The 19872-nt window shown below is 34.8% G+C and overlaps 1 protein-coding gene across 1 annotated transcript; it reads right to left on the reverse strand.

Moving 5' to 3' along the window:
* Positions 1–823: 823 nt before the first annotated feature.
* On the reverse strand, positions 824–2061 carry LOC111879161 (uncharacterized). Its single transcript, XM_023875630.1, has 5 exons — positions 1861–2061; positions 1810–1814; positions 1328–1727; positions 927–1236; positions 824–843 (listed from the first exon to the last, which is right to left on the reverse strand). The coding sequence occupies exons 1-5, from the start codon at positions 2059–2061 to the stop codon at positions 824–826; spliced, it is 936 nt and encodes a 311-aa protein (XP_023731398.1).
* Positions 2062–19872: the final 17811 nt, after the last annotated feature.

A 19872-nucleotide genomic window follows, 5' to 3' on the forward strand; every position in this document is an offset into this window, starting at 1 on the left:
ATAAGTATAGGCAGCACGAGGATCCCTTAACTGACGGGATCTCGCAAAAGATAAGGATCTAGTTGCACTAGTTCTAAAAAGTTTATAAGTTTGTTACAACGAAACGCCTTAATTACTTTAACGTCGGTCCGGAGTAGTCTCTCCTGCGGCGGCGATCGTTAGCATCCTTCCGTCTGTGCCAGTATTCGCTGCTTTTGGGCAGTTTCTTTTGTAGTGACCCACCTTGCCACAACCATAGCAAGCCTGACTCATACCAGCGCTGGGTACATGGTTGATCGGTCTTGCTGGACTCTTGCAGTAACGTATGGTGTGTCCATTCTTGTTGCAGTTTAAGCACTGCATCTCCCGACAAGGTCCATGGTGGTGATAGTTGCATTTTTGCACTTAGAGAGATTACCCGCATATGGCTTTGTTGGTAATGGGTTAGTAGAGACTATTATAGGTACTGTAACAACATTGACTGTAACTTGTTGTTGTTTCCTTGAGGATCCTTGTGAGGACTCGTATTTCCTCTTGTTCTTGTTGTGGTTTCCTTCAAGGTTGTCAAGATCGGGATCCTACTTAGGATCGTTTTTGGCTTTGCAATATCGGGATCGTAAGATCGAGATCGAGATCTTAAGATCCTACCAAAAAATGACAAAATAATAAGTTTAAAACATAAATAATACATCCCCATCAACTAGTTTACCATTCAAAAGTTACAAAATGTTTAAATCATTAGTCATAACCCAAAAATACTATCAAAATACTATCATTTCTAGTCTAGCGTAACAAATGGTGCATCCATATCATTGTCTCCTAAATCCAAAACATCTTCTCCTAATTATCTTCCACCACCCGCACCTGCAATGAAAAAAAACATGATATATCGACCTAAAAGCTATCATTGTCCATTTATAAAATCATGTGATAGATAAATAACTCACGTAATTGATCTCTTATAGCTCTTTCAAGAAATTCATCATCTTCACTGCGATTAGACACTTGCGGCCTACTTGAACTTGAACCATCAAGAGGATTAATCCACTCTTCATCTACATATTGATTAGAAGACTCCTCTTCTATAATCCACTCATCATCAGAACTAACATCATCAAGATTTAACGTTTCAAGTCCCGTTTGATCATGTTCTTTTCCTTTCTTTTCTTCTTTTCCATTTAGCTTCAAGTTATACATCACATACACAAATTCGTTCATCTTTTGTTGATGTAGTCGATTTCTTCTCTTGGAATGTACCTAAAAAACAAAATAAAAATGTAACTGGAAATTTACATGACAATATAATAAAATTAAAGTTAAAATAATAGTCTTGTTACTTATAAATTACCATCTCGAAAGCACTCCAATTTCTCTCACAACCTGATGAGGAACATGTCAAACTCAAAATTCTCATGGCAAAATTCCTCAACTCGGGTGTGTCAGCTCCGTATGAATCCCACCAATCAACTGGAGTTTTTTCTTTTCTTGTTAATTTGGCTACATTAAAACCAAATAGCCCTCTTGCATTAGTGAATTGATCAAATTGACAATGAATCGTTTTTGCTAGGTTCTCGTCATCACCACACATTCTTTCCAGACACATGTATAATCCACCTTTAATCCATCCTGTATTCTCAAAGTCAGAGCTATATTGCATCATTGGATTCAAGAAATAACCAGCTACATGGAGCGCCCTGTTAAGTTGATTATACCATCTTTCGTTAATAATCTCATGGATGGGTTCATACCTAAAAATATATACAAACAAGAAATATGAGATAGTTCTAAATTAAACACTAAAAATATCGACAAAGAAAAAAAATCAAATACCTTGTCTGGACATTTTTAAAGTTTGACTTAATTTCATTTTTTTGCATTTACCATGGCTTGGTAAATGAAACCCATGGCTGGTTTAGAATCTGAATCAACCAAACGAAGAACCTTCATTAGAGGACCCGCGGCCTTTAGACACGTCACAACTGATGGCCAAAATCCTAGATGATCCATAATTATATCCTCAACATTCTTTCCAGCATCAATTCCTGCATAGTTAGTAGACAACCATTTTTTGGAGGCAAACATCGAGATCAAAGCGCCTTTCAGTTCAAACAAACGACCAAGTGTTAGATAAGAAGTGGAAAATCTAGTTGCTCAAGGTCTAAGGAGTTCTTTTCCTTTTGTAAATTCTTTTAGCATAGAAATCAATCGTGACCTGTTATAAATGAAAGTTGTTATAAGAAATATAAGAAACACTATATAAAATAAATAAATAATCAATCATCACCTGTTATAGATGAAACTTGTTATTTTTCTTCCTTTTGTGATGGTTTCCTTATGTTCTCCAATCTACTTTTCAAAATCCTCCAACATTAGATCAATGCAATGAGCTGCACATGGTGTCCAAAAAAGTTTCTTCCTCTTTTTCATTAACATTTCTCTAGCAGCCTTATAATTTGCAGCATTATCTGTCACTACTTGAACAACATTTTCATCTCCTATTTTTTCAACAAAGTCATCTAACATTGCAAATACTTGTTCTTTGGTCTTGATAATACTAGATGTATCAATTGATGCTAAAAAGATGGTCCCTCTAGGATTGTTTACTAGAAAATTACATATTGATCGGTTTTTCCGATCACTCCATCCATCACTCATTAATGTGCAACCAATCTTTTTCCACTCCCTTTTGTAATCTTCCACTAACGACTTGGTGTAATCAACTTCCTTTTTCAATAATGTAACTGGTATTTCATGGTAATAGGGAGGATTAAGGCCTCTTCCAAATTCACCAACCATCTCAATCATTTTATGAAACTCGGGATTTTTTACACAGTTAAAGGGGATGGCACTCGTGTAGAAAAACCTTGCAATTTGTTGGCAAACTCTTTCCCGTTCATCCATCTTATAAATTGTATTCAAAGTTCTTTGAACTTTTCCTTTTTTTGAAATGAAATTCTTCAAGTTATTTCCTCTAACATTCCTCTCATAGGCCTCATCATCTTCATCGACTGGAAATACGCCTCTTTTTTTCTTTGTTGCCATATCACTATCTTCCAACAAACGAGCGAATTGTACCTTAACATTTTCAGGAACCTTTTCACAAGCTGAGACATTATTACTTGTGCGAGCTAAGTGATGCTTGAATCTAAATATCCCATCGGTGCATATAGAATCACAAAATGTACATTGCACCTTTCGATCACCCAAATCTTTATCATGCTACCAACCAGGATCAGTTCTTGCCCCAGAAGCATTTTTTTTTCTTATTCTACTTGTTGTTGGCTGTGTGAAGGTAGTTGCAGGTATCGATCCAGAATTATTTTCTGTCATAGCTGTACAAATTAGAAACTATTAGAATTACATATAGTTACATACAGTAGGAATATTGGTAAAGGGATAGGGACCAAAATATTAAACAAACTAATATCTACTTATGACATTAAGAATTTAAAACCCACTGAAAGTTTTATGACTTTTATGACTTGAGAAACTAATTTATTAATGAGGATATTAAATTCATTGTAATAAATTGTGATTATGCTAGTTAGCATTTTATGTAATGGGTGAAGTGGTGAACTACAAAGTGATGCTATATATAATTTAGTGGGAATTTGCAAATATACATTATGCATTTATGATACAAAGTCATAATAATTGAATAACTAGTTGATAATAATTAGGGGGGGGGGTAGTAAACTAACAATAATACACAACAAAAACATATTACTCATGTTTTTAGCACCAAAAGTCCATAAAAAGTATAAAGCGGCAAAGTGGAAAACGACTGTGAGAGGTCAAAATTTTCTTTCATATCGATTATGAGGGTTTTATTAAACAACTATAAAATATGAGTTGCTATAAGCTGAGAACTTTAAAACAAGAACAAAGAAAAAGTTGATATTATACGAGCTATAGGATGCCTAATTCATTTTGAATGATCAAGCAACCAGCAAAGATTTCTTAAAAAAAATGAGGCTAGATTTTCTAACAAGAATAAGGAAGAAGATGAAATAAATTGTCAAACGTACCTATTTTTCTTTAGTTTAAAACATCAAACTTCAAAGATGACCTGCGATTTCTTGTTTCTTCATAAGGATGACATGGTGAAGCAAGGGAGAAAGTAGAAATCTAGAAGACGACAACCTGACTTTTAGTTTCTTACTTTCTTTTACTTTCTACCTAGGGTTAATTACTTAATTAGCTTAGAAATTCAAGAGTCAAGACCCACTAAAACAATCAATCGTAAATGGATATGGACTTTGGAGTAAATGGACCTTGGGCTTGGGTTAAGTGGTAAACTATTTAAAAAAAAGTAAAAAAAATAACATTAAACCCAAATATAGGATCGGATCGTATTGCGATCCTACGATCTCGTGTGCGATCCTACCCAATTTCCGATCCTACTACGATCTGGCTAGTTTTTTGGAGGTAAGATCGTAAGATCGCGCGATCTTACGATCAAGATCGCGATTTTGACAACCTTGGTTTCCTTCTTGTTGATCTTGTACAGAAATTTTTGCATTCCGATGGTTTCCGTGGTCAATCAGCGATTGTGCTAGTTCGTTGGCACTATCGAAAGTATCGGGCCTTGATGCTAACACACTTGACTGAATTTGGGGAGACAATCCCCAAATATACCTATCTAATTTCTTGCTCTCCGGAGCAACCATATCCGGGCACAGGTTTGCCAGATCACAAAATCTACCCGTATAGGTTGATATATCGGTACAAACCATTTCCAGAATCCAAAGTTCTTGTTCGAGCTTTTGAACTTCCCCTCGAGGACAGTACTCTCTCATCAGCATGATCTTCAACTTTCCCAACTTATCGAATTTTCCAATACTATACTCAGGGACTTAACATGGCCATTCCACCAAGTTAACGCTCTGTCAGAAAAGCTACAAGTAGTAAACTTGACCTTGTTGCCCTCCGGGCAGGCGCAAATCTCAAAGACTGCTTCTTTCATTTCAATCCACTGCCTTAGAACCATAACCCCACCAGTTCCATTGAAGTTTCGGGGTTTAGGATTTGTAAAGTCCTTGTAGGTGCATTCCCTGGGATGCCCATGGCTCTCGCCATGGTGAGAAGGAGGTGCACCCATTCCCGATCCACTAGGGACAGGAGCATTGATTGCTGACATGACAACTGCTACTGCAGCCGTGAAGGCTGCTTGGAACATGGCAGCGTCAAAAGGAGGAGGTGGTTAAGGTGGTGGAGGAGGTCGTGGTATTGGTGTTTCGTTATTAGGGTTATGCCTTGGATTCCTGCGAGGCGGCATCTTTTAATGATACGATGAAAAGATGACAATACGGTAAGAATAAACGAATAAGGAGAGTGACTCATGGACTAACTCTCCATAGTCCAACAACACAATTTCATAACTCGTTTGAATGAGGATCTAGTATCGAAAGGTGAAAGCATTTGGACAATAACGTCCATACGATTTGGTATCTGACAAAAATACTAGAATTATAGATGTAACATGTTTTGGAAAAGTGGTCTAGGAGTAGGCCTTACATCAACCATTGATGGGAAAGTTTTGACAGGACAACGATCTAATCAAGACCTAATAGATCTAAGATTTACAACGATAGGAAATTAGACCAGAGTTTTACATAAACTAGGTTATATCCGAAGGGGAAGTCGATGAGATTCTATCGGCGACGAGAATTATCAGAAAAGTCTTTAGTTGAGTGATCATTCGAAGGGATTGGATGATCATTCTCTGGTTCTTCTCCAAAGCATCCAGCAATGACTTCGTTCGGAAGGTACGGATTGCCGTGGGATGGAGTCCAGCCATGTTATCTACGCGAGAATTGGGGTAAGAAAATAATTATTAGACGAACTTTCTAGATAATTATTTAGAAAATCTTCATTAGTTACATCACTATTTGTGAAGTGCATACCAGTTATATGTAATAAAAACAGGATAGGCCTTCGAATAAGTGACCTTAACTCCAAATTCACAAAGAATACGGGTAAAGCAAAATTTTCACAGATTCTAAGTCTATAACATCCTAGTTACATATAGCCTTAGTGTATCCACTTAGCAACTATCAACTTAGTAATGAAGATCCTTTTTAGTTCTCAAGTATGAAGTACTTATAGTAACACCAAATACTCCTATAGTATTTTAGGTTTATGTTCTATTGTTCTCATTATGGTATTGTTGGTAAGATTTTAGACTTGTTGCAACCTCACAACAACACTTAGGCACATGCTAGTCAACCCTCAGATAATATAGTTGATCAGGCTATATCTTCCCAGTTCTGACTATATGTCTCTAAGTCTACTTGTGCTGCCCAACAATCGTAATTCTTTTGTACTGTCCTAGTGACACTGATTTTAGTATGAATGCAGACACGTATACTTAATTAAATATTTTATTATTTAAAGTATAAACTCTTGGTCAGAGTATTTTAATCCCATTGTATTTATAGTCTGTATATGTTTTATGGGTTGATATACTCAATTCACTATAAACAATGCTTTGATACCAATCTGTCACACCACAAAACCGGAACGGCGGAAACGTTCTGGGGCAGAGGACGTCATGTAATGTATCACAACAATGTAAAGTAGTAAACAAGCAACAACATCATCCATTGCATTAATAGTATAATTTTATTTACAAGGGTGTTCTTTCATGGTAATAACAACATAATGAATACTCAAAATAAAAGACGAGTCTGAACTGCTCTGTCTTCACAAAACCTGGTCACCGTACCTGTCTATTTGTGACCTGAGAATACAAGTTATTTTGAAGGCGAGTATCAACCAAAAAGCTAGTGAATTCATAAGTATTAGTGTGTCTTAGATTTATAAAACTGGGAAGTAAAGACTTGTGAGCATTTGTAAAAAAGTTTGTATAAGTATGAACTGTTTGAAAGTAGGTTGAAAACGTTTGAATACCCTAGCAAATCCCTATGATTTCTATTAGTATAAAGAGTAGTCTTCTAACAAGACTAGACTGTTTTGAAAGTAACAAAGATGGTTTTCCCTTGTATGACTACTATTAACAATATATATAGTCTACCTCATCGTTTATGTGAATGTATCACAAAATAAAAGTAATAGGAAAAATATAGCCATGTAAGTGTTATCCTTTTGTATTAGGATCAACCCGACATCGCGACTACCGAAATACTAATAACCTTGGACGTCTGTAGATGTTCATTTTCCTCCGTAGCTAACAGCAGGATGTAGGAATGGTTGGTCCCGTAAAGGTACCCTAATATAAGTATTAACCATAGGCATCCGTAGATGTTCATTACCTTTGTTGCTAACAATTGGGTGCCGTAATGGTTAGTCCCGTCAAGTAAGTAAGTAGTCTTCTCACGAGACCCGCTGCAAGTAAGTAATAATATGATTGGTAGTCCCTATTCTACATTTGGAAATAAAGGTGACTTCCGCAACGAATCTCTAGGTCGAAATCCATATTTATTACCAAATCATATATAAGCTCAAACTATACCTATAATAGCTTACTAGGGATATTTGAACGTATACCTTTGCTACCCAAAGGTACTAAACTAACTGACTAGAACTATTATGTCCGTATATGTACAAATGATATATAACTAACATTTAGACGACCTTCAGACGGATACCTGATACCCTACCAGACCACATCCCAACGAGAAAAAGGAAATAAAGCGGGTTAGCCTTCCTGAGTCCTTTAAACATTACTTATATAACTATACATATACATGCATGCTTTTAACAAAGTATCTATGTAAAGGTATGCACAGTCTAAAAGTTGTAAAAAGTCGAAGTGTTGTTTTCTTTAGTTTCGCATGTTAGTTATTTTACTAAGTCTTCATTTTGTGAAAAGCGTATTGCTCTAGACTTAGTATATTTTTTGTACACTCAGGTTGCCTATAAATAGGGACTGAGGTTAGAAGTAGAAAGTGCTTTTTGACGAGTATTCATTCTGCTTAAACTTTGTAATCAGTTCTTTATCAATATAAGATCTGATTAATATTTACTCTCTGTGTTCATACTTTTCATTCATTCAATCATGATTGCTTTCTAAGTCTCGATAACAATTCTCTTTAATTGGTATCAGAGTAGGATTTTAAACTGCATTGATCTGATTTTCGTTTTATAATCATTTGTTTTTTGAGTAGAAACTTTACTCAAAAATTTTCGCGCATTTTGGTTCTGAAAATCTCTCTTGATCTTCAGATTTGAATCGATTCTGCATTTGAATTGTTTAGTCGAGTGATCAATTAGCAATCTGTGATCAATTCGTTTGATCAATTCACAAATACATCACGTTTTTCAAGCTTTCTAAAAATTTCTCGTGTTCATCAATGGCGAACTTCAACATGAATACCACGACTTCTTTCTCTCACTTACTTGGTTCTTCAACCAAAATTCCGATGTTAATCCCTGAATACTATGATTAGTGGGCTGATACAATGGAGGATTACTTAAATGGAATAGATGAAGAACTTTGGACGTGTATCAATGAAACAGTTCAAGCTCCTGCAAATGTTCAACCAATTGGACAATCTACTACAACAGCTGAAGTTGTTGAACAACAAAACCGCTCGAAGAAGAACGAAAAGAGATGAATGAGGGAACTAAGAGGTGCTTTTCCTCCTGTGGTTTACAATTACATTCGTAGTTGTAAAATAGAAAAGGAAATTTGGATCACTTTGAAAGAGAAGTATCAAGGTAGCGAAAAGACGAAGATCGACTCTGTGAAGCAATGTCTTGTTGAACTTAAGGAATTCAGACAAAAGGATGCTAAAACTCTCAAAAACTACTATGATCGTCTGAATTAGCTTGTTTATCGCTACAATAGGTATGGAATCACAAGGTCTCTCATGGAATTCAATCTAACATTCATCATGGGCCTTCGCAAGGAATGGCGAAGTGTGAGTATGATGATAAAGAATCTACAAAGTTTTGATGCAACCAGCTTGAATGATCTCTACAACCAGCTGAAAACATACGAAAGTGAAGTTTCGGAAATGTTTGAAGAATCAAAACAAAGTCTAGGAGGTCCTTTGGCTTTTGTTTCAAAGGTTTCAGAGGTTGATACTAATGAAACAGATGGTTCATACATTGAAGGCTTCTTAATGAACTCTGATGATGAAGCTGTTGCATTCTACTCAAACAACAGAGTTAAGAAATTTTTCAAAAAGCCTTTCAATCCAAAAGGAAAGTATAATGATGCGAAGAGTGGTGTCGCAAAAGCTGGAGGTGAGGAGAAGAAGAAATTGGAAAAGATTGATGAAAATCAAAAAGATGCGAAGGATGTGAAGAAGTTAAAAGTGATTCGGGAATTTATTGTCACTACTGCAATGGTGCAAATCACTTCGCAGCTGATTGCATGCAGAGAAAAAAAGAGGAGAAGAAGAGCAAAATTAAAGACGAATCCTACTATTCCGAAAAGCTCGAAGAAGTGCGTGTGAAGGCGAAAGGAATGTCATTAGTTGCAAAAGGAGAGTCTGATGATGAAGAGAGTGGAACATATCAGATCTAGTCTTCAGGATCTGATGATGAAGAAATGAGGCATCCAACTCATGGTGCAATGTTCACAAGCTTTGAAGACAATTGCGAACAGAATGTTGCAGGACGATGCTTTTTGTCTAAATCCACAGTCAAATCTCCAATAACCACCAAGGTACGTGCTATTATTGAATCTTTTAATATTCCTTTATCTGCTTATGATGCTGAAATTACTTCATTTGATGATATTGTGGCTTATTTTGATTTTGTTATTGTGTCTGCTAGTACTGAAGCTAAAAATTTAAATATGCAACTAGTTGAGACATGGAGAGAATTAGAAATAAAACGAAGCAGAGTAGACAAACTTGAATTGCAGATCAAAAATGTAAATTGTGATAGGGACAATCTTGGAAATGAAGTTAGGTTGTTACTAGCACAAAGAAATATCTACTGTAACTCTGCTAAGCGTTTGTATGCAAAATTAACTGCTTTACATCATTCATCTGAAATTAGCAAAGAACAACATAGGAAACTTTTACCTTTTCTTGAATATGAACGTGGAAAAGTTGATGTTGTTTCTTATGATAGCGAAAACACAATTGCACAATTTGACAAAATACCTGATGATAGATTCGCATATGGTATTGTCAAAATTGATGAATTCTTGAATGCTGATGAGTTGGTTAGTATTGTCAATGAAAGTTTGACAAAGAATGAACAAGTGAAAATCTTAAAGAAAACCGGAACTTCAACTCTTGATTCTCAACTCAATTATGCTGATGTCAATGACAATTCAGATAATGTGAGTGAAATTAGTGAGATCGAAGCGGAAGAAGAGGTTGATTATTCTCAATTTTCAATCATTAATATCACATCTAAGATCAAAGGTAAAGAAATTATAGTTGATTCGATAGTAAAAGATGAAATTGATAAACCCTCTACTTCGCAACATTGTTATTTTGATAATGTGGAAGTTGAAAGCTGGAAGACTGATGAAAGTGATGAAGACAAAGAAGATGTGAAGGTTTCAAATGTGACACCTCAACGAGTTGTTGTTGATCAAGTGTTTGGTGATACAAAAGAATTCGACAAAATTCTTAATGACAAAGGTGCACATTATTTGGAAACTAACACTGTGGTTTATCCAAATTTTACATGCACAGATAACACAATTTTTCCAAATCAAGTTTTTGTCACAACTGGGAATGCTGAGAAAATTAAACCTGAATTCAACAAAATGGTTGAAAATGATAATCAAAGGTCAACTACTGAAGGTTTCTTTGCTAATCAAAATACAGTAGCAAACAATTTAACTCAAAATTCTTATGTTTTTCAAGAACGAAAATCATCACATAAATGGGTGGTTAAAGCTGAAAAAGAAAACAATGTTTTTGAAAAAGTGGAAAAACCCAATATTGAAGTGAAATTAAATTCTCATGAATTTAAATTGATGGTTGGAAATTACTCAACAGAAAATAATGTTTCAAAAAGAAAAGCAAGAAAAACAATCTTTTGGTAAGTTGTGTACAATGATAACCCAAAAGTTGAAAAAGCACAGATTTCAAAGTCAAATTCATCAAAATTTCAAAGAATATATAAACAAAAGCATACAAGTTTTCATGAACCAATAAATTCTGTTGACAAAATTCCAATGAAAAACAATGATAAATTTGTTCGGAAATATGACAACATTAGAAAATATGAGACTTCGCAAAAATTTGTGAATGATTATAAGTTTCACAATGTTGGCAAATTCACGAATAATTCATCAACTTTGAATGTCAAAACTCAAGCAAAAATGAAATTTTCACCTAAACAACCAAAGTTTCCAAATCCTTCAGTCTCAAAACCAACCAAAGTTTCATATACAAAAGGAAAATCTAATGTTTATACGATCAACCGTTGGCTTGAAGGGAAAGGTAAACAATATCAAAATGGGAAGTTCTCAGAGCAACAGATAAAGACTGCATTTGACAAGTTTGTGAATAACTCTTCTACTGGTAGTTCATCTTCTCATGATTCGCAAGTTCCAGTACAAAAATCGAAACCAATTATCAAAGTTGCGAATGTTGTGAAGGATGAGATGAAAGTCAATGGAAATCCAAAACTGTTGAACAACTATATTTCAACATCTAGATCTGATTATATTGATTTAATGGATAGTGTAAAGTGAAAACATGGTTTTTAAATTCAAAGCATTTGTTCAAAACTACTAATGAAGCACCCAATAAGTCTTGGGTTCCTAAATTTTTTCAATGAATGCAGGTGATGTGAGACGAGCAATATGATGCAAAATGGTATATTGATGGTGGTTGCTCTCGTCACATGACTTGAAGAATGGAAAACTTGCGAGATTATAGAAGCTTGGAGAATGCTGGAGTAGTCAAATTTGGAAATAATCACAAGTGTCAAATGAAAGGATATGGAAAAGTCACAAATGGACAATTCACAGTTAACAGGGTTGCTTATGTTGAAGGTCTTCAACATAACTTGATTAGTGTTTCGCAACTTGTTGTGGGTACTGGAAATCAGGTTGTATTTAATGAAGAAGGAAGTATCATTTCAAATGCGAAGTCAAATGAAGTACTTCTCAAATCCAAAAGATATGGTGATATGTTTACAGTGGACATCATACCAATTGTGGGCAAACCTGCTGTGTGTTTACTATCAAAGGCATCTAATGATGTTAGCTAGCTTTGGCATCGAAGATTGTCGCATATGAACTTTTGCAACATTAAAAAACTTGTCACTGAAGATTTAGTTCGAGGTTTACCTATACTAAAATTTGACAATCATACTTTTGTGTGCAGCTTACGAACAAGGAAAACAACATAGAAAAGGTCATCCAATTGTGATAGATTCAAAAATCGTGGAACCATTGGAACTTCTTCACATTGACTTATGTGGACCGTCGACTGTTCCTACAATCAATAAAAAGCGGTACATTTTAGTCATTGTTGATGATTTTTCTTGGTTCACATGGGTATTTTTTCTCAGGTTAAAATCTGAAGTTCCTCAGAAGATGATTGATTTTATCAAAAAGATTAAGATTATTCTTAAAAAGAGTGTTCACAAAATTAAAAGTGATAATGGTTCTGAGTTTAAAAATCAAACACTGGACTCTTTTCCCACAGACAAAGGAATTTCGCATAATTTCTCATCTCCATATACTCCACAACAGAATGGTGTTGTTGAAAGATGAAATAGGTCTTTATGCGAAGCAGCCAGAACCATGTTAGCATATGCGAACTTACCTCAATATCTTTGGGTTGAGGCTGTATCATCTGCATGTTTTACTCATAATCAGTGATTCATTCATCGCAGATTCAATGTCACTCCATATGTAATACTCAACAATTGAAAACCTAATGTCAAATTTTTCCATGTTTTTGGTTGCAGGTGTTTTATAATGAATCTAAAAGATAATTTGACAAAGTTCCAAGCTAAAGCTGATGAAGGCATCTTCTTAGGATATTCGCAAAATTCAGTTGCATACAGGGTGTTAAACAAGCAAACAAGAAAAGTTGAAGAAAGTTTCAACTTAACCTACGATGATTACTATCTTAAACAAACGGATAGTAAAATTGAAAATAAATCAATTATTGTTGATTCAGATACTCAAATTGATAATTCTGAAATAAATTATTTTGATTATGACTTAATTTTTAGAATTCCTAACCGGGCAATTGATGCAGAAGTTAATGCTCCTGGTAATCAAACATCAGAATCCTCAAAACATATTGATGATTCAACAATAACTACAACGTCAATATCTTGCGAAAGTGTGCCTGAAGTTCGTATGGAGGGAGAGCATACGATCATCAATGTACAAAGAGAGCAAACTTTCGAGGGGGAGAATGAAAATATAAATCATCAAGTTGAGGGGGAGCATTCGCAAATTCGACAAGAATATCATTTTGAGGGGGCGCATCAAGATGAACATCATGTTGAAGGGGAGCATGATGCAACAAAGACAATTAATCTTGATGAAAATGATGAATTTCATGAATTAAATGATAATTTTTCTGTTACAAGATCTGAAAATGAAGATATGTATGAAGATGCACCATTGGAATTTAATCCTGATTTTCCACCACTTGAGAAATGGACAAGAAATCATCCCAAAGAACGGGTGATTGGGAATCCACAAGATGGTGTGTTGACAAGAGCTCAAATTCGTGCGAAAAATGAGGTACTGAATGCGAACCAAGAATTGTGTATGTTTAATGTTTTTATTTCGAAAATAGAGCCAAAGACAGTAAAGGATGCAATGGAACACTCAGATTGGGTTGTTGCCATGCAATATGAACTGGCTGAACTTGAACGAAATAAGGTTTGGAGATTAATTCCTAAACCTTCTGATGTTTCAATTGTCGGATTAAAATGGATTTTTAAAAATAAAACCGACAAAGATGGCAATATTGTTTGTATTAAAGCTAGACTAGTGGTTAAAGGCTATTCACAACAAGAAGGAATATACTAAGAAGAAACATTTGCTCCTGTTGCAAGACTCAAAGCAGTTCGCATATTTTTAGCTTATACAGCTCACAAAGACTTCAACGTTTTTCAAATGGATGTTAAGTGTGCATTCTTAAATGGAGAACCTGAAGAAATAGTTTATGTTGAACAACCACCAGGATTTATAAATGAGGAACATCATGATCATGTCTACATTCTAGACATAACATTTTATGGGTTAAAACAAGCACCAAGATCCTGGTACGCAACACTTATAAATTTCTTGAAACAATCTAAATTTAAACAAGGATCAGTTGACCCCACTTTGTTTCGCAAGAAAGTTGGGAATCATTCATGCTTGTTCAAATTTATGTTGATGATATTATTTTTGGCTCAACTGACCCAGCATTGTCAATTGATTTTGAAAATCTAATGAAGAGTCAATTTGAAATGAGTACGATGGGAAAAATCAATAATTTTCTTGGTTTGAATATAAGACAGAACAGGGATGGAATTTTAATCAATCATGAAAAATACACAAAGAACTTGCTTGAAAAGTTTGGAATGACCAACAGCACGAAGCTGAGAGTACCTATGGTAGTGGGAACAAGACTAACTCCTTCATTAGATACCCCAGCTGTTGATTTAAAACTTTATCGAAGCATGATAGGGTCTTTATTGTACTTAACTGCAAGCAGACCTGATATTATGTTTTCGGTATGTAATTGGGCTAGATATCAAGCTAATCCCAGAGAACCTCATTTAACTGCAGTGAAAAATACTTTTCACTATCTTAAGGGGACTGTTTCGTTAGGACTTTGGTATTCTTCAAAATCGGGATTCTTCATTCAAGCTTTTTCAGATTCTGATCTAGGAGGATGTACTTTGGATAGGAAAAGTACAAGTGGTGGATGTCAACTATTGGATGGGAAGTTGGTGAGTTGGCAATCGAAGAAGCAAACTTGGGTTGCTATATCAACTGGTGAGGCTGAATACATTTCAGCTGCTGCTTGCACTTCGCAAATCATTTGGATTCAGAGTCAACTTCGTGATTATGCGATAAATATGAAAAAGATTCCCTTGTATTGTGATTCTCAAAGTGCAATTCGCATTTGTCATAATCCAGTACAACACTCAAAGACAAAACACATTGCTCTTCGATATCATTTTAAAAAAGATCATGTGGAAGATGGGAATATTGAAATTCATTTTGTTAAAACCACTGAACAACTTGCTGATATTTTTACTAAACCTCTTGATGAAAAATCATTTGTAAGAATTTAAGCAGGTTTGGGGATGATCGATGTGAATTCAGTTTCAAAATCAATAATTCAAAAATGAAAGGTACATTCAGCAGCTCTAAGTCGGAATCGTTTAGAAGTTACTGTGCATTCAGAGGCTTCGCATCTGTACAACTGGTAAATAAGGTTAAAAAAAAAATTTGCGAAAAACTTGAAAAATCAAAAATATTTTTTTTGTTTTGTTCTTATTTTCAAAAATCCAAAAATCCAAAAAGATTTTATTTTGTTATGTTTTTATTTTCGAAAAACTTCAAAAATCACAAATATATTTTTTTAACTTTGTTCTTTAAGTTTTCTGCGTTTTTAGTTTTAGTCAAGAGCAAAATGCGAAGAGGTCATGCTTGTATGTTTCTATGGGAAGGTATTATCTCTTTCAACTTTGTACTAGTTAGGATGTCCCTAGAAGCATGTTGCAGCATGTTGACCCAAGCCTCATATGACTCTATGTGTGAGAAATGAAAGCCTTAATGAAATTATCTCATGAAAATTTCTTCCCAATTAGGCTTATATTCGCATTAGTCAAAAGAGCTACCTTACTCTTCTCATATAAGTAAAGAGTTTTCTGTTTGGTCCACAAATAACAGAGGTACATTCGATCTTATAACCAATCTTTTTCATCACAAAATTCTTAACACAAATCACACACAAAGACGTATGTCCGAGAGGTCTCTGATCAAACCCATCGAGACCTAGATATACAAAAATTATGTGTTAATGATCTGACATCATGAGTCTGTAATGAAGGTGAAACTCAAACATCTTACAACCTAAGGAATTGACGGGGAACATTGTTGGATTAGTGTCTAAGTCCATAACTATTTTGGTATGTACTTGACCCGATGGTGCATGGTCCTTTTGGGTTGCCTTCACCAAAGCAACTTGATAGGATGAATTATGGAGAGAAAGGATTAAATATGATTTATTAATATATTATGAGAATAATATATTAAAGGAGAAATCATATTGTTTAATTAATATTAGTCAATAATTAATTGGTAATTAGTTTTGTGACTAAAAGAGATTAATTAAACTTAAGGGACTGGAATTGTAATTATAAGATAATTGCAATTTGGGCCATGGATTGTCTTGAATCAATGGGTGGACGAATTCTAATGGGAAACCCATAATGAAATCGTCCTAGGGCTTGATTAAAGGAGTCTATGGGTTGCTTAGGGCTTAAGCAACCAAATTAGGGTTTCCTTGGTAGATAACCCTAATAGCCTCACTATATATAGAACCCTTAAGGCTCAAAAACGTGGGGAACTTCTTTTCTAGGGTTAGAACATGTTTTGGGCAGCCTCCATCCTCTCTCCTCTTCATCCTCTTACTTATGGTGTTTGTGAGCCATTAGAGGAGTGACACTTGTGACTTTAAGCCTTCCAAAGTCAATACAAGGAGATTTGGGATTTATTTTGCAAGATAACAATCAAGGTAACATCTTAAACCTAATTATATGTTAATATCGATTCCCATATGCTAGAATTAGGGTTTATAGTCTTGGATAACTTGCATGTACAATAGAGAAACCTAGATCCGAGCATTAGGGTTTGTATGAGCACATAGGATGTTCTTAGGACCAAAACCCATCAGTGGTATCAGAGCCTTGATTGGTTTCTATTGTATTGATGTATTATGTGTTTATTCAAGTTGCAAAATCATTTTTGAGCCATCTGCCTGATGAACTCGGCGAGTACCACAGTGTACTTGGCGAGTAGGCCTCAACTCGACGAGTACAGTGTGGTACTCGGCGAGTTCGAGCGTCAGATGGAGCTATTTTCGGGATTTCTTGCTGTTTATCCTTGAGATACTTGCCCTTATCATATTAGATCAATATAAATCCGATTTTTCGATATATATGAGTATATTCTTGATCTAATTGAAGATATTTATCAATTAATAAGATAATTGTTTCCTTATGTGATAATTGATTAATTATTTTGATTAAATTGGTAAATTGTTTTGCAAGAAATCATTAAATAAATCAAATATGGATAATTATGTGATTAATTGTTAATTTAGATTATTTGTTATTTGATCCTTGTTGTTATGAAAAGTTTCATATTTTCCCCTTAGGTTTTATAGTTTAAATTTGAACCCAAAAAAGTTTTGTTGTTTTGAAATTTAAATAGTTAAAACCCTAATGTTTTGAAAAAGGTTTCAAAACTTGCCCTCAAGTTTTGGAATTTAAAATTTGATTAAAAGTTTAATTAGGAATGTTAAATTCTAAATCTCTAGTATAGTTTTGAAAAAGTTCAAATCACACCCTTATGGTTTTATTAATTAATTAAGGAGTATAATTAAAAGAAGCTTAATAAATCCATAAAGTTTAGGTTTACAATTTAATTGAATTAAAAGTATAATTGTTAAATTAAACCACATAGTATTTAAAAAGTGTAAAATACACCCTATACTATAGATAACATTAAAAGTCTAACATTATATGTATGTATGAGTAAAAGTCAGTCTTACCGTTAGTAGGCCTCATTCACGAAGTTGGTCTATAAGGGGTGTTTAAGGAAATTGCCTATAAAATGGCAACTGAATGGGTATCCACTCTTACCCACCGCACTCTTGACTAGTGGAGGGTCGTTAGCCGAACGGGTAGGATAGGAAAAAACCTTCTATTATAAGTTTAATGAAGTATAAAAGTAACTAAATGTTTTCATAAAATTCCCAATCTTAGTTACTTAGGCAAAAGTGAATTGATGTAATTCCATGAAATTACACTTTGTGCCCTTGCGAAGACGTTAGTAGAGCGTGTGTGGTTTACCGGCACACTAAATGGTTCTAAGCAAAGGTAGCAAAGGGTGACTCAATGTTTGTCATAGTTCGGTAGAGCGTGTGTGGTTTACCGGCACATCGAATAGGTGACTGTAACATGTGAGGGCACGATGTAAGTTTGCATGGTTATTCACACCCGCTTTGTGATCCTCGGCATCCCAGTCACAAACTAGAGGGGCAAATCGAGATTTAAACATGCCATTGAAAGTTCAATGAATCTCAAAGGATCTAGGAGTTTTCATAGATTTAAAACTTAAATTCTTTTTCGTTTTTCGTGGTGGAAATTAGTGAATCGTCATTCACTTACCTTCAAATATTCTGCAATTAGGGTTACGACACCCCTCTCCCGAGTTGTAGAATATTGTGTTGGGTCCTAGCCTTAGTATCTCATTTGGGTGATTTGCTAAGGACTCATTCAATCAACTAACTTGAATTCGTTTTCTCCCGTTTTGTAGATGTCAAAGTTTGACAACTATGGTATTCTCAAATCCCGTGGAACAAGCATTCCACATAAAGATGATATTCCACGATTCGATCAAGGAACAAGAAATCATACTTCACTTCCTCCTCCTCCTCCAATGTTTCTCTCTAACCCACAAGTTCAAAGGCTTGAAAAGTTCAAGATCACTCAAGCCCTTTTGGCAAGTAAACATAAAGAAGGAAAGTCGGTGTGTGCACACGTCCTAGGGATGAAGTCACACATTGATAGGTTAAGAATGTTGGGATCCGTTGTCTGTGAGGAAATGGCTGTTAATTGGGTTCTTCAGTCACTTCCTAACTCATATAGTGAGTTCACAAGAGAGTACTATATGATGAACCGCGACGTGACCCTTATACATCTCACCTATATGCTTATTGCTGCTGAATCAGAAATGTTTTGGTGCAATAGAAAAAGCAAAGTTGATTGGTGTATCTGCCTTTGAGACCTCTATGGATATAGACAATGGCAACGAAAGACATGCTATGATCGAAAAGTTTGATCATAAGAGAAAGGCAATGTCTGAAGTAGTTCCATGTCATGTTCCAAAAGAGTCAATTTGCTTTTATTGCCAAGAGAAAGGGCATTGGAGACGAAGCTGCCCCATTTACCTAAGAGATCTAAGAGATGGGAGAGTCGAAACGTATGGCTCTAATATAGGTGAAATCCATTAACTAACTCTTTTAAGCTTCTATTCTAGATTCTTAATACATAATGTGATAAGATTACAATTGATGTTTTGTAGGATCGAAGAAAAGAAAGGAAGCTTAAGGGAAGAAGTGAGCAAAATCTAACCGTGAAAGAATGGATTTCGATCGCATTTCTAGAAGATTAGATTCTTGAGCTACTACTTAGAGTTAGAATTAGATTGCTAAGAAATATATATTAGCATAGTTTTTCAATGAATTTCATTGTAAGGACAAATTTTTCCGCAATAAAATAAATTTTGACTTTATATTTTATTTATTTATCCTTGCAATGGCGTGTATGAAAAATTGATGTTAAAATGTTTCTATTATTAGCAATAATGGATTTGGTTCTTATTATGTTATGGAAAGTCGAGAGTTTACCAAATAGGGAGAGTTTCTCATCGCCCAAGTTTCAATTCGACAGAAACTTAGAATCATGCAACTTGGTTGCACAATGAATGAGAAATTTCATATTTGGAAATTAGACTAATTCATTGACAAAGTGAAGGACTAGGAGATCGAGCACACAAAGTTGCGTGTTGATCAAGTCCATCATAAGAGTAACAAAGATATTCGTCATAGTAAATGTGATTATACTTACAAGATTAAGTGTAATTATGAATTGATTGAAAAGGTTTAAATCAATAGCAAAACGAATAAGAAGAATCAAGTAGGCAGAAAGATAAAAGTTTCTCCATTCTAAGAAGAAGGGAGAGTACCTTTT

This window comes from Lactuca sativa, chromosome 4 (genome assembly GCF_002870075.4).
Source record: "Lactuca sativa cultivar Salinas chromosome 4, Lsat_Salinas_v11, whole genome shotgun sequence".
In the NCBI taxonomy this organism is placed as follows: Eukaryota; Viridiplantae; Streptophyta; class Magnoliopsida; order Asterales; family Asteraceae; genus Lactuca; species Lactuca sativa.